We start from the raw sequence: 15728 nt of genomic DNA on the forward strand, positions 1-15728 counted from the left end.
CGTCTTGATTGCAAGATTACTTAAACATGCATGAATCAGTCTAAATACAATTTGAAGTGGTTCAAAAATATGGTTCAAAATCACTTTTTCAATTTTCCATAATATGTCTCTTCTATGTTTTACTCAAGATGTTATTTTGTCACAGAGAAAATAATTACTGTGGCAGGCAATCAAGACAGGGGCACAGAAGCCTCATTTATAAAACATAGACTCAGCACAAATAAATGGACAAGCTACAAACTTTGAAAACCAAATTAACATGCCGTGATCAGGCTCCATGACCTTATGACCTTTTGATGATTGATTTATTTCCCATCCAATGCCATAGCAACTAAGCCTGTCATGATAACAAAATTGCTTGAGAAAATATAGACAATAAATTATAATGAAACTTAATTATGCCACTGACACACCAAGTCCAAAGCAGGGTTATTGCAAGTAAAAGTATTCTTAATGTACAATTTTGTAATAAATAGATAAATAAATCAAATTAAATTAAATTTATTTATTTTTTTGCAATGAATAAAGGGCAGAATAAACCAGTGTAATAGTTTGTGTATTTAATAACTCATACAAGTTATTTATTCAACCCTCAGTAGCTCAAATCTTATTGTAGTACAGAAAAAAAAAAGGTAAATAAGGAATAAGTTTGGACTGGACTAGATCTGTTTTTTATGTTCATGAGAAATATCCTCATTCAGCATAAATATTGACCCCCCAAAAATATTGTTCCTGTCTATAAGTCAGGACAGTAATTATCATGGTCTCTGACTCACTCGTATTGTTCCAGTTTGTTTATAAACACATGACTATGTGTTCCTTTCATTTAACAACAGAAAACACACCTCCCATGCTGAGAGTGGATGGCGTTAGGTTTTTTTTTCTTCAGTGTACGCCCTGATGTGTTCCCTGTGGGGTAGAGAGGAAGTGATGCTTACAAGGGCTCAGCGGGAGATTTCCCTACATCCAGACAAAACAACTAAACAGAAACGTGGCCATTCGGGGGTCACAGCTGTGCCTTCACTTGCCTTTCTGGATTAAAAAAAAACAAAACATTTAATGCACAACAACTGTTCAGTCAAATTGAACCAAACAACTGCATGAGCTCAGTAAATATGAACAGATGTCTAATTTAGGGCTGCACAATATATCGCAATTACACCTCAATTTGACTTTGTGCTATTATCGAATCGCAAAGGCTGCAGTTATTGAGATAATAGAATGTACTCTCTAAATGCTGTACCTGTAATTTAGACCTCTACAAAGTTGTTCACAAGATCCTTGCTTTTATCAGTTCATATTTTTAATCTTCTCTCCAATTTAAAGAAGACATATTGTGGTTTTGTCTGCATTATAGCTATAATTTATGACACCAGTGGATCATTATGTTATAATTGATATTTGGGACATTTTAATTCACCATACTGAAAATTCCCCCCTGACACTTTATGGTACATTGCCACAAAAAACATAAACATCACAACAAAGTCCTGCATGCTACTGACCTGTTCTGTTATTGGGTTTAACTAAAATTAATATTATATTTGTTGTAATAGACAGTTATAGGGTTTTGTCATTAATAGAAATGGCCAGCTTCAGCATTTGTGGATTTACTTTTTAGATATTTTCCACAAAAAGTGCAATCCAATTAATAGGAAAAACTGTCTCTTCCACATCTGGAAGCATGACATGATCAACAGTCTAGAATCAAAAAACACAAATCGATAGCTGCAGATCCTGCTAACAGAGAGTGTATTGTAAAAAGAAAATGTGCCTAAGTATCACAGTCTAGAAAAATGCAAAGGGAGAACAAAGTAAGTATAATAATGTTGAGTGTTGGGCGTGCATCATTGGCAGTGAAAATGGGGGGTAGATCAGAACAACGACATTTTGAATGAAGGAGAATAACTCAAACTTGCATAAATCAGTCTATATTCTACTTTGAGTGGGTAAATGAGAAGGGACAACAATTACAATGTAGCTAAAAACTCTAAAGTGGATTTTGCATAATAGCTCTCCATTAATGCACCTGGAGTTGTTCCCAAAGTGCACTCTGAAGAGAATTGTACTTCACAAATCTAATCACAATTCAGTTTCTCTCCAAAATCATTCAACCCTACCAGATTTTCTAAACTGTATAGCTCTGTCTGTGTTTCGAAAGAAGTCAAAGTCCTCGATACACCTTTCCCTCTTCATGCATAAGTAATTTCTCACTCAGCCTTTGGTGACGTTGGCCAGAGAATGTTGCATGCTACTGTATTGCGGTGACCCTGCAATGCGATCCTCCCGTTGCAGTTCCCAGTGGGCAGTTACTCTATACTATTAGCTTCTATCTCCTCGTGAAGGGCCCAGCGCAGCACTTTTTCCTCTTGAACTGTGGTGAAAAACATGGAGAGTGAGTGGAGATGACTGCCCGTGTGTGTGTGTCTGTGTATGAAGGTCACCGGTACACACACGTCTGGTCTCTGTAGTGTTCTGCTCCTCACAAGTTGACCTGACAGGACATGATCGACCCCAACTTCATGAATCATGCACTATGGACAGTACACACTCTGCACCGGCTCACCTTGTTGCCTCCCAGTCCCACTGCAGCAGATGAGGAAAGAACTGTTCTACCTGTTTTGTTTTTGATCCAATAATGCAATTTTGATCCAATAATACAATTCTACACATGCAAAGCTTCTACACACATCCGTGGTTTGTTATATGCAGTGTTTTCTTGACTTTCTCTAATTTAAAATATTTAATATGTTGTTTTATTAGCAATGGTATTTTATCATCATTCTGAAACCGCTCTCTGAGTGCTTTTCTAGTTATAGTATATGTTTTTTACTGTTTAAAATAATACTGATGTCTATGAAAAAAAAATAAAAGTGCAAATTAATCTAGTTATCAAGGTAAGGTTAGATGTACTTCATTGATCATTTATACTTGACCCATCCTTCATTGCTGCTGGGGCAACCTGTCAGGAGCAGGAGAGAAACTGCCATGGAGTGAGTGCCCAAGGACCCAACTCCAGCTAGGCTTGGTCAGGCCTGCCTTAGCTGAAGGATTGGTGGTTTTGTCATACTCCCAGATGGGGGCAAGATGGTGGAAACAGCACAACCCACAAATACATTGTGAGAACATGAAAACTCTACCAAAGGCCCCATGCCGCCTGGAGTTCGAACACAGGACCTTTTTGCAGTGAATGTTTATTGCATTCACTTTATTATATGAGGCTATAAATATGTTAATCAAAGCACTGCTGCAGAAGCTTGATCTCTTTTATCCTCTATTTGTCTCTTGAACTTTACTGATACTGCAGTATTTACTCTTTCTCCTCTATGTACTGTAAGCTCTCTGCTGCTGCACTGTGATTACACACATCATCTAAATACAGAACCTCTCCCATTCACTAAGTCCACTGGGATGTAAGGCATAGTACAGCCAATTGCGCAAGGGTAGAAGAATGAAAAGCTGAAAAATATAAAACTGAAGTTTCTCCTACTCCAAAGAAGGGTCTGTCCAATAATGGCACATAGTGAGGTGAATGAAATTTTTTTGTGTGTGTGTGTATCGCCCACCGTTAATCTGACATGCTGATTCATCTAAAATAGCTTTTCAGTCCCAAATATTTTTGTAATAACTGTTGATGTAAGCGTCCATTCACTGTTGTCCTCAGATGTTGCCACACTGCCATGAGAGACTACTACTATGTGATAATAGTCTGAACTCTGTCCAGAGTCCAGTCAGTGCAAAGGTGTGAAGAATAACTGTGGCCGTTCATTGGCCTACTCCCATTCTCTTTCTCGTTAGTCCCAAAGGCCTCAAACCAATGCCAGCAGCAACCCAGTCCACTCTGATCTACCATTTACACTGCAAAAATGAATACTTTGAGGTAGCCTTTGTCCTTCTTTTTAATAACATGCTATTCTTTCTGGCTGCCTTATACTTTTATAAATTCCGCCTCCCCCTCAAAGTGTATTTTAGAAATGGAACTTTGTGACCTCTACCTTTTGGCTCCATCTAATTGCAAAACATTGTATCTATTACAATTTACAAAATTGTAAGAAAGAGCAATATGAGTCACCATAGGATATGAATGAGAATAGGAATGAGAGCTGGTTGCTGTTGAGGGGTGTTTCACCAACTTCATGTAAAAGCTGTGTTAGTGGTTAAAAAAATAATGCATGTGAACATGCAATGTGCCAAAGGCTTTGTGAGGGATAGATTTTAATTATGGGCAAGCCTTCTGATTACAATTTAAACGGACCATAACACATTCATTCATGTTTTTTTTTTGTCTTTTCAGAAACGTCATAATGCTGACAGTGTAGTCAACAAAAAGGAATGTCAAGGTGGGTATTAAAATAATCACTTAGACTAGGAAAATGCGTATTAATTGCATTTTCATTTTATAATAACATTGTATAATAACAAATCATTTCTTTCTTCCTGCGTCGTTGTTTTCCCACCCTTGGTCTGACTCACTCCCACATTCCCTTCATTACTCATCACAGTGTTGAGAAATGGTGCCTGGGAGATTGTGCATTGGGAGAAGGTATGTATTCACTGAAAGCACATTTTGACATTATATTGTAACCCGGGCTACCAAAAATATGAAAAAAAATGTATACACCAACTAGCTGTACCATCCCTGAAGTTGTTTTCAGACAAAGAAACCTTGTGTATGCAGAGCGCATAGAGATACACACACTCCAAAACAATTAGCATCCATGGAGCTCCTAATTAAGGCAGCGTTTCCATGTGGCTGGCCATTGGAAGGTCATGATGCAGGACAAAGAGCAAATTCTTCCATCGTACATAATGGGAGTATTTTTCTCAGTGGTAATTACGTAATAATATAGTGGTATTCATTTGTAAAGCTCTAGTTTCACAGATGAGCTGTAGCTGGGTATGTTTTAACTGTGATACATACTTTTGTATGTCTCAATATTTTATTTGCAAAAATGTTATGTAAATATAATACAAATAAGCATATAGTATTCATAAACCACAGTTGAAGTGTCAGAGCTCTAGCTAAAACACTAATACATTTCTCTTTTCTGTGTCACATTAATAACATTGGTAACATTAGTGCAGATCCATGAAATATTAAAATATTATAGTTTTTACTTTTTAATTATGTATTTTATAAATACATTCTGTCACTGTCTAAGTTGCGTTGTACAGATTTGTTTAAAAAGTGGTATCATAGTTTTTATACAATGATTGCATTTTGCGTTATTTTTATTATTTTTTACAGCACAGATAAACTTTGCCTATTTTCAGCTTTACTCCCTGTTTTAGTGGAGGAACTATCCCAATGTTTCCCTCCTTGTAGTTTTTAACCAGTTTATGTTCACAGGTTGAAGTGGGCGATATTATTAAAGTAAATGGCAGTGATTTTGTTCCTGCGGATGCTGCCATTTTGTCTACCAGGTATAGGAGTCCATCATGCTGCCTGACAATCAGGAACTCCTTTCCCTCTTGCTCTCTTAGCCATCACTAGAGAAGTGGTGGTTAGATTCACATTCTGAATTAACCAATTTCCTTCATATTTAAAGTCTTTAATATTTTATGTGAAACCAACTATCACTTCTGTAAGTGGGCTATGGCGCAATGTTCTGACCAGAGTACCAATCATATCTGCATATATGTACTTCTTCACCTTATCATAAACCATGTAACTACTAAATTTTTACCAAAACATCTATGTAACATGTGAATGGTTTGTGAAAAGGAAAACAAGTGCTGTACCCTGAGCTCATCAGGAGTGATCATTGTCATCTCCCAAAGACTGAAACACTTTGTCTTTCTCCTTTTGTGTTTGCTGTTTGTCTGTCTGTGTCCCTCCTTTATTTCTCATCCTCCTCCTTCCTGCCTCTTATGTGAACAACTGCCACATGTCCTCTCTCTCACCCCCTGCTGGTGTGTGGTTGGTAATATCAGGTGGCTGTTGGTGAAGTAGTCAGAGCTGCAAATGGGGATCACCTCCCGGCCGACCTCGTCATACTGTCGTCCAGGTCAGAAAATCCACCAGCGTTACCAACGAAACAGCCGTGGGAGAGACTAGGGGCTGTGGACCTAGTGGGACCACACATACAGTATTATTTTACCTCTCATGAAAAGTCATTGATGAATTTAGCCATGTTACAGAGTGGTCAATTATTAATTTTACATTTTTCTTAATTATTTCATTTGTATTTGTTTTTTTGTTATTTTATTATTATTATTTTTATTTAGTCTTTTTTGTGCAACTATAGTTTTTGAATGTTTTCAATATAACTTGACAAGAACCGACATGTTGTTTTGGTTTGATATACTTTTTCCATAATTTTGCCTTTGCATGGCTTGCTACTCGTGCCACTTTTGCATGTAGTCACAATGCAAGATGAAGGCAAAGCATCTTGGAATTACTGACAACCTACCTCTCACCTGATCCTAATATAATGTAGGTCAAACTACTAATAAATAACCTCATTTTATTTGCCAAATTTACACCTGCCATTGAAGCAGAGTGGACTGTTGCTTTTTAAAACACAGTACTTGGCGGATGGCTCTCATCAGCACAGTGTAAATGTCTTATTGATTGTGGTTGGGCTTATTGTCGAGATCTTTATTTGAGTTTTAGGTTTTTTCTTCTCTTAGCCTGTTTATGTTTGGCCCAGCTTTCTATATGCATAAATCACGGTTTAAAAGGGAAGCTGACCAACAACCCAGCTCACCTTATCATTGGCATGCTCCGCTCTTTCTGACACGATGCCCAGAATTTGTCAGCGCCCCATTTGTCTGCTCGCTTTGTTGTACCCGGCTTGCCCTCTCAGCCTACTGTGATGTGTCCTCACTCATGGTTCTCCTCTGTCTTCAAATCAGAACTTTGCACAAACAAAGATGGTATATGTCCCATTATAGGTACATTTTTACTGCTTTTTCAGTTAAAGGTGCACAACCTTACTTTTCTTCCACATTATTGTGTTAGACATTCTTTACTTGGATATGTTTATTTCTAAAATGTCTTTGAAAGATATGCACTTGTAACTATTTATCACCTGCTTATCATCATGTAATCTGGTAACATTCCTGATGAAGCAATAACATCATGGACAAGCAGATGGCATACTCTTCCTCAGGAAAGTTATGCAGTGCACCTTTAATATTGCCTCTGTTACCACTATAAGAAAATATATCATCTTTGTTTGCCTTGTTCTGACTTGGCTAAATAGAAATAGAAAATGTTTATTAGATTGGTAAAATCTCATTAATCTGAATTTTGATTTACAATACATGAACTCCAGCTCTATGTCAGTTTCCAGTTTCTATGTCAGCTGCAAGCATGTGCCTCTCTTTATCCCAACAGTGAACCACAGGGTATGTGCTACATTGAAACCTCAAACTTGGATGGAGAGACCAATCTTAAAATCAGACAGGTATATTCCAGCCAAGACTCTTTAAACATTTTATTACAGGAACAAATAAAAAAAAAAAAGAAATGAATAATCTCTCTTACTCATTATCATTGTGTTTCCAGGGCCTCCAGGTGACCTCAGACATAAAGGAGATCGACAGCCTCATGCGTCTGTCTGGCCGCATGGAGTGTGAGAGTCCGAACCGCCATCTGTATGAGTTTGTCGGCAACATCAGACTAGACGGTCACAGGTACAACTACCGAAATATTTCTGTTTTTGGCTTTGTTTACATGCATACCAAAGATCTGATCATTATCTGATTTCTGGAAATTCAAGGCCCTTTACCCAGTTTTTCCCATATATTTAACCAAAAAGCCCCATTGCGGATATATAGTATAAGCAGTTCTTGAGGTCAAAATAAGTCTGCTGTGTGCCGTTTACATCTGATTGTTTAAGCATTTTATTGTCTGAGAATCAGGAAGTGCACATTAATCAGGTACAACTCTTACATCTGAATACTGTGAGTATTCTTATTTCTGATGGTGTCTCTGACCGTGATCTCACTACAGTTTCAACAAGGACAATTACTCAAAAAGCAAACTAATGTGGCAAAGACAAAAATGAGGTAGAAATTGTAAAAGGTTAAAACTTATTTTAAAATCCTTGTATTTTGTGTTCCCAGTGCAATAGTAACTGTAAAAAAGTTCTATTGCCAGTTTCAGTGAACAAAATTCAAAACTGCTTTGGTGCAACACTGAATAATAATAGCATATAAAGTATAAACTATGATAAAATACAAATATTTTAGGACATTTATTAAAGATAAGGTGAATATATATGAAATATACAGTATGGACAGAGCAGAAGTGCAAAAATATCAGTGCAAGAATTATAGTTGAAGTAAACTGGATTTATGGATTGGTTGGTTAGGGAATAGATCTAATTACCCTAGTTTTGTGATGTATATTTCATACAGTGTATTTCATAAATAAGTGAGCAGGAGGCAGTGTGTTTGCCTGTGTGCTTCTGCTTGGCTGACTGAACTGTCTAAATGCAGCACTGTGCCTCTGGGGCCGGACCAGATTTTACTGAGGGGAGCCCAGCTGAGGAACACACAGTGGGTCCATGGAGTGGTCGTGTACACGGGACATGATACTAAACTTATGCAGGTACAGCCAAACAAAATGTTTAAGAAATTACCAAAAAATATTCTTCTTCAGCTTTAATTAACTGTTCAGGAATGTTTGAAATTCTAACAAAAATAAACAAAGGCTGTTTCCCTATGTGTTGCCAGAATTCCACTCGCCCACCTCTGAAGCTGTCCAACGTGGAGCGGATTACCAACTTTCAGATCCTAGTGTTGTTCGGCTGCCTGCTGGCTATATCTCTAGTCTGCTCCATTGGCCAGACCATCTGGAAGTACCAGTATGGCAATGATGCCTGGTACATGGATCTCAACTGTAAGAATCCCAAAGCACATGCTGCATCTATTTCCACATATTTTGTTTCACTTGTTCCATATCAGCTTATTTTCTGTCTGATCTTAAGTTACTTAAATGCTGGTATGCGTTCTGTTAATTTCTGTTGCCTCAGTTGAACTACGTTTCACATTACAAGTGAAATATGTGGCAATGTGGGAATGCTTACATTCCCTCTAACTGAGAAATGCTTAGATGTGTTTTGATGTGTGTCTGTTAAAGAAATGGTTGAATATCACTGCGCTGCTGTACTTTTGGTTTCCTTTCTAATGTTCTGTTTGATTTTGTTTTCTTTGTTGTCGTTTTTTAACAGCTCCAGGTAACAACCATTTAAAAGCCTTGGCCATCCGTGAATGACCCTCCCTTACTAACCCCTTACTGAAGCTCTGCCTTTGCTAAGCAAATGAAGCCCCTATCCTCGCCCCTTAATGGTTGCCCATTGTATGGGCCGTGCCATGGACAAGTACAAACCAGGGATTCAACAATAGGTTTTTCCCCTCCAGCTCTCTTACTCCTTTGTCTAGTTCTTTTCAGTGCCTGATGCAAACAGTGTCTCACTTTTCTTTCATTTTTGTGTATCGGTAAACACTTTGCACCTACCAAGCTTCAGACCCTCAACAAAATCTTACCTAATGTTTTCATAATCATTGCATTAAATGCTAACAGTGTTGTTTTTAGTGAATGTCATAGCTGGAATCTTGTTAAAAACCTGACTGCAACTTATGGAGCAGAATAGGGAACATTTTGTACATATATTTTGAACTGTAACATGGGTCAAACACAGGTTTACACTCACAACACAGTAGAGTACAACACAGAGCAGTACAACAGAGTGCAGTACAGTGGTCATTTCCTAAATACAAAGTGCTGACAAATCAAGTTCACTTTAATATTGCTGCAGAACACATTGCTCTAAAAATACATTTAGATTGAGGAAGCTCTGAACCTGGTTTGCAAAGTGCTTATTGTGACACGCTGGCCATTTCTCTGTAACCTGATAGGTCTGTGTAGGAGAGGTTGTGCCCTGGTCAAGTACAGCTTGCCTTGTGACTTACACTTTCCCGTGTTTAGGGATTTTACATTGGCATATATTGGCAATGGAAATGTTTGGTTCATTAACATTAAAGTGTTCAATTTTATTTAATGAATCAATGGAAATGTAAGTCATAAAGCAGGTCTCCATCTTGATGATTGTATTTCCATAAGGGGAGGTTGAGGCTCTGTCCAGTGCACATTATCCAATCTGTGACAAAAGAGAGAGGTGGAGAGATGCCATTTGCTTTTAATTGGACCACTTTCGTTTTATAAGCAGCTTTCTGTCAGCCTTTTCTACTTCTACGCAGATTTGGCACATGCATTGTTTGCTGTCACATATCAGACAGCTCATATGACGCACACTATGATTATGCACACGTAGTGAATAATTAATTTGACTTTGACCCATTGCTGACACTGGTCTTAGCAGGCACTATGTTTTTACATTGTGACAACTTCACTTTATGGTCACCAGGGGCACAAGTGAATAATGTTGATGCCCTCTGCACCACTAGCTAAGTAGGACTGTGAATTCATCACAAACTTGCTGACATCGCAGTTTGTAAAATGCTGATCTTGATTCTGATGGAATAGTTTTTGTACGCATATAATATTTACTCAGATTTACTTGATGCCAATTTGTGCATCTCAGAAGATTAAAAGGAACTGTGTGTAGCTTGCACTCTTACTGTGAAATTTATGAAATTTTAAATAAGAATTTTGAGGTATTAATATTTGCTAAATATTTAGTCAAAACAGTGTACTAATATCTTGCATTAATGGTTTGGTTAAATGTCATTGTTCAATTTTGTTCAATTTTGCATGCAAGATTTTTATAACTTAACAAATCAGTATCTCCAATGTAATTCAATTATATTAAACTACAAATTGTTCCTGGCCTAAACCACCCACCCTTTTTCACAATTTGTTGGTTGTGAATGTGCTATGGACTGAATCTCCCCCCTTTTGTCTTGAGAGCATCTGATATGTCTGTCTTCCTCCCCACTTCAGACTAGTAATCCCACCATTATGTGTTGTAGCAGTAGCTTCATTCGCCACTTTTGTTGTGCCATCCCTTCTTTGTTTTGATTTTCGCAAATTTACCTATTACGGGGATGCACTCTCAACCCCTTCTCAACCTGCAATGCTAAGATCAAGGCTTGAGAAGGTAACAGTTTTACCTGCAAGCTGTGGAAAGGTAACTCACCTCCCTCCTGTTTCTATGTGGGGTGTCACTGGGGTACATGGTGATCATATCCAGTTGATTTGGGGGCTTTTGGGGGACTTTTTTTTTTGCATTAGTGCTTTGTGAAATTCATTGCCTGGATCATGCTGGATGTCAAGGCTGCTGCTGTGATACTAATGACTTTGAAATTCCCAAGTCCCTTTTGGCTACTTTGAATTCAGGGTACATTAAATTGGACTGCTAATTGGTTGAGCTCTAAGAGGATGAGGTTGGGTGGAAGAAATGGTTAATTCTAGCTAATGCATGACGTTAGCCTCAAACATTACCCAGAGTGGGCTAATGGCAAACATTAGCTGGAAGTAGCTTTGGGCATTTTCATTAAGCTAACCTGTGTTTGTATAACAGTACTGATGAGTTGTTTTCTGTTACTACTCCTTTTGTTCAAAACTCACTCCCTCGTAGACGGCGGAGCAGCTAACTTTGGCCTCAACTTTCTCACCTTCATCATCTTGTTCAACAACCTGATCCCCATCAGCCTTCTGGTCACGCTGGAGGTCATCAAGTTCATCCAGGCCTTCTTCATCAATTGGGTGAGTTTAAAGAGTGAGATAATTGCTTTTAAGTATTCTTTTATTTAAAATTAAAAATTTTGCATTTAGCTGTACAATTTCTACAATGGCAACAAATATATCACCAAATTTATTATATCGCAATGTTGGAAATACTCAAAATGTAAAGGTGCAAGATGAACTTTTCTGCTGTGGTGTCCGCTACCAGCTTGTCTTCATGAAAATGTAATATTTTAGCCTGAAATGTTCCACAGTATGACATTAAACTTATCCATCATGCATTTATTCGGAAACAGGTCTTTTTATCACTTAAAATCTAAAAAAAAAAAAAAAACATTCTCATTGTAAATAGGGGTCACCTCTCCACAGATCTGACCTGTCATTTGGCCCAAAGGTTGTCTCCATGGAGATAAATAAATGAAATGCATACTGTGGAACATTCTAGGCTTCCTCCATGGAGACAAGTAGGTGACGGACCCTGAACCAGAAAGGTTAAACATTACACCTTTAAATATCGAGTTACCAAATGTAAAGTGATATTTTTGCTCTTTGTGATTAAACCATATGGTCAAGTTTTGTGCGATGCTTGACCCTCAACTGAGACATTTACTGGCAGGTTTTAGTACATTCCTCATGCATTTTTTAAATATCTGAATATTATTACTGAGCTCTATCTAGTTCTAGATCTTTTTTTTTTTTTTGTCTATATTGTCAACCCCCAACAACAAATGTTCAGCAGGAGCTAATGCTGACTACAAGTTTCAAAGGAAATGTCATTTCCTTCGACAGTTCACACATTGCTTAGCTCAGTCAAATCATACTGTAAGGGAGACTGACCAATATCGGGACTGGATGAAGTAAAAGTAGACACTATATATCTGTCGAAGCTGGCAGATCATGATGAGGTCACTGGATCTCAATTCAATATAATGATGAATTATTTCAACCACCTCAACTTTTTTCACCCACTGAATGTGCACGATGCCTCTGTATTAATACAATTTCAATAACCATAACCACAACCACTAACCATATTTATGTGATTCCAGGACACTGATATGCTCTACGAACCTACAAACACACCTGCTATGGCTCGAACTTCGAATTTAAATGAAGAATTAGGCCAGGTAACCATGCACAAGATTGTTTATATTCTCCTTTTAAGACTTAATTTCAAGGTTTCTCATTTATTTTCACCCCTCTTTCTTTACAGGTGAAATATATCTTCTCTGACAAGACAGGCACTTTGACTTGCAATGTGATGCAGTTCAAGAAATGCACCATTGCTGGAGTGGCATATGGGTATGTGTTTTTATAACCCCAATCTATCCTGTTGCTTTCCTTTATCTTCTTTTAAAGCATTGTTAGTCTCAGCAAATCTGCTTTTTCTCCTCCCTTTTCCTTATTTTTCACTGCTGCCCCTTTCAATAGTAGATTAAGTTTACTACAGTACAGGTGTATATGCCATGCTAGATATTTTTGGCTGGACTTTAATGGTAGCCTTTTGGCATAATGCTACTGTGATTCTCAATACGTTCTATATAGATAAGAGTTTAACTGGTGCAGAGTAAACAAATTAAAGATATGTGCTGTGTTACCCATTTTCTTCATGGCAAAAACCCATCCTTTAAAAAGAATTTCTTATAGAGATGCGTCACTATTAAATGTTTGATATGAAATTCAAATGGTGAATGACTGCATCTTGAATCCCCTCCACTTGCGCGCTGATTCGTCTGACAAGAATCCTCTAGCGGAAATTAAGCCTTTTTTGGTCCTGGAATATGATTGCAAAGACACTGTGACTAGCCAGGTTACTATGAAATCCTGAGCAATCTGAGCAAGAGCAGATTCTTAATTATTTAAAAATATAATCATTTTTCCACAATGCTTCAGTGGGTTCACTGAAGTATTCCTGCAGAGGAGTACAGCCGTGACACGATGTGATGAATCCCATTAGGATTCAATTAAGAGCGTGATTGATGAAGTGTGAGGGGGAGGACAAAGACAGTTTTATCTAGATCTTTCTCTATGTAATGTAGTACTATCCACAGTGCACGTTTTGGTCTTGTTCTGAGTGTAAAGCCATAATGTACATGCTGATAATGATATTCTGCAAAGTTTTTTTTTTTTTTTTTTTTTTTTTTTAAATTGTAAACAGTAAAGTATTTTTGTGCTTTAAATATAGCTGGACTGTATTTGGGGCTGTTTTTTTATCCTTTCAAAGGCTCTCTTGTGCAGGTGATAAATATGGATGAGTATTTGAAAGCAGGAGTGAATGATGTGTTCTAATGAGGCAAAGCTGTTTTGCATTGTGTTAGTAGTATTTACTATACATTTGTGCCTCAAAAATGGTCTGAGAAAATAATGAATACATATCATTAATGGATGTTGTTTTTATTACATTGCAGTGCAAGTATGTTTTAGAGTGGTGTGGGTACTGTGCATGAGTAACAAATGTATAATGTGTGGTTGTAATCTGCTCCAGAGACATGCTGTTGATTGTTGTTTTTCTCACCACTGTTATTAATCCTGCCTTCCCCAGTGGTTTAGACAGTAATTAATAATAATAATCATAAGCAGAGAAGGCCCTCCTGGGCATTGTTGGATTGGTCTGAGTGACATTCAAACTATACATAATGGCATAATCATCATTATTATAAATATCTATTTTTGCAGATTGCAATTTTTGAGTGTGAGAACAAGCCGAGAGTATGAGTTAAATGAGCCTAAATTGTTGAAGGCCTATAATGTTCACTGGAGCACATGCTCCAGCCTCAGAGCTCACAAAAGCCTGCATTGGAGTTAGTCTCCCAGCGACATGTGAAAGTAATGATGTTTCATTCTTGAGCTGAGGGATGACTGTATCTTTTCTAAATATCCAGCACAAACCTGTTTGTCCCCCTCCGTGTTTGGATTATACATTGGAGCTGCCCAAGTACACACACTTCCTCATGTTAGCAGTAGCTCTTATGGTTTTACTCTCCCACCTTCACTCCTACAGTCATGTGCCAGAGCCTGACGATGGTAGTTTTGCAGAGGAGGACTGGTAAGATGGTTGCAAAACAGTGACCCAATTTCTCTGCTTCTGTGATGTGTTCAGTGATGCTTTGCATTGTGGGAACTTACTATGAATCAAATGTAAATGTGCATTTGTGTGTGTCTGTGTGGGCTGTGAGTCTGTTTGTAATGGAATGAAATATGATGCTGTTACTAGCTGTGAATTCCCAGGTACAGTAACAGATGTATGAAGTTCATGCAATAAGTTGTTTTGTTTATTGGCCTAAAACATTTTATTTACTTCAAGTAAATTCTCTTTTAAAAATAGCACTGTGCATAGTTTTTAGCTGCTGGGCTCACACCCACTTCTCCTTTCTTCTCTCTTGCTCTCACACACAGTCCTACTTCTGAGTGTTAGGGTCTGCAGTGAGAGCATGGGTGTGTCCTATCCATTTTGCACGGGGGATTTGGACCTGTTAATGCCTATGATGTCCACATTTGAAATATTTTTGGTTTAAGATGTTCCTCCAATAGAAAGCATGTGTTGCCTTGCTGTTTATTTTTTCTGATTTTATTGTTGGCTCAAAACGTAAAGATGAGTGAGATCCAATAATAAACATTGCTTTTCTACGACAGTCCCCAGACTAGAGAAAAGGACTTAAAAGGGATAGATGTACAACAGATTTTAATGAGCTTTTGACCATGTTATGTCATAATTAACTTTTGACTGATTCATGCATGTTTGAGTAATCCTGTATTGTCCTGCATTTGGAACTTGAGTGCTTGGAAAATAGTTTTATCCTCTTTCCCCACCCTCGCGTTATTAGAAAATTAAAGTATAACATCCATAGACATACATGATTTTTTTAACCCTAAAGCCAAACTAAGAGTCTGAATTTTAAGGTGATCTTCATAGGAATGTTGCAGTTTTAAAACTGATTTCTAACAAACACAATTGCATGGTGTGTCAGAGGTCCTTTGTCTTGGCTGTGAACAGCCTGTACCCTTGTTTCTATAGTGACAGGACCTCCATGTGCTGGCAGACAATCAATAACTTAGTGTCCTCTTCACA

The 15728-nt window shown here is 37.7% G+C and overlaps 1 protein-coding gene across 3 annotated transcripts in view; it reads left to right on the top strand.

Annotated features, from left to right (window-relative positions):
- Positions 1-15728, top strand: part of atp8a1 (ATPase phospholipid transporting 8A1) — a 107678-nt gene that overhangs the window by 32176 nt on the left and 59774 nt on the right. For 2 of the 3 annotated variants that reach the window (XM_020923351.2, XM_055159197.1), the window contains exons 5-14: positions 4295-4340; positions 4503-4543; positions 5351-5424; positions 7343-7412; positions 7514-7641; positions 8449-8560; positions 8686-8851; positions 11553-11680; positions 12709-12786; positions 12873-12961. In XM_020923351.2, coding sequence (XP_020779010.1) covers positions 4295-4340; positions 4503-4543; positions 5351-5424; positions 7343-7412; positions 7514-7641; positions 8449-8560; positions 8686-8851; positions 11553-11680; positions 12709-12786; positions 12873-12961 — 932 coding nt within the window. Of the gene's footprint in view, positions 1-4294; positions 4341-4502; positions 4544-5350; positions 5425-5934; positions 6009-7342; positions 7413-7513; positions 7642-8448; positions 8561-8685; positions 8852-11552; positions 11681-12708; positions 12787-12872; positions 12962-15728 lie in introns of all 3 variants that reach the window. The other variant, XM_055159196.1, reaches the window with a different exon arrangement.

Source organism: Boleophthalmus pectinirostris, unplaced genomic scaffold (assembly GCF_026225935.1).
Source record: "Boleophthalmus pectinirostris isolate CB_2022bp ecotype Guang Dong unplaced genomic scaffold, ASM2622593v1 HiC_scaffold_23, whole genome shotgun sequence".
NCBI lineage: Eukaryota > Metazoa > Chordata > Actinopteri > Gobiiformes > Gobiidae > Boleophthalmus > Boleophthalmus pectinirostris.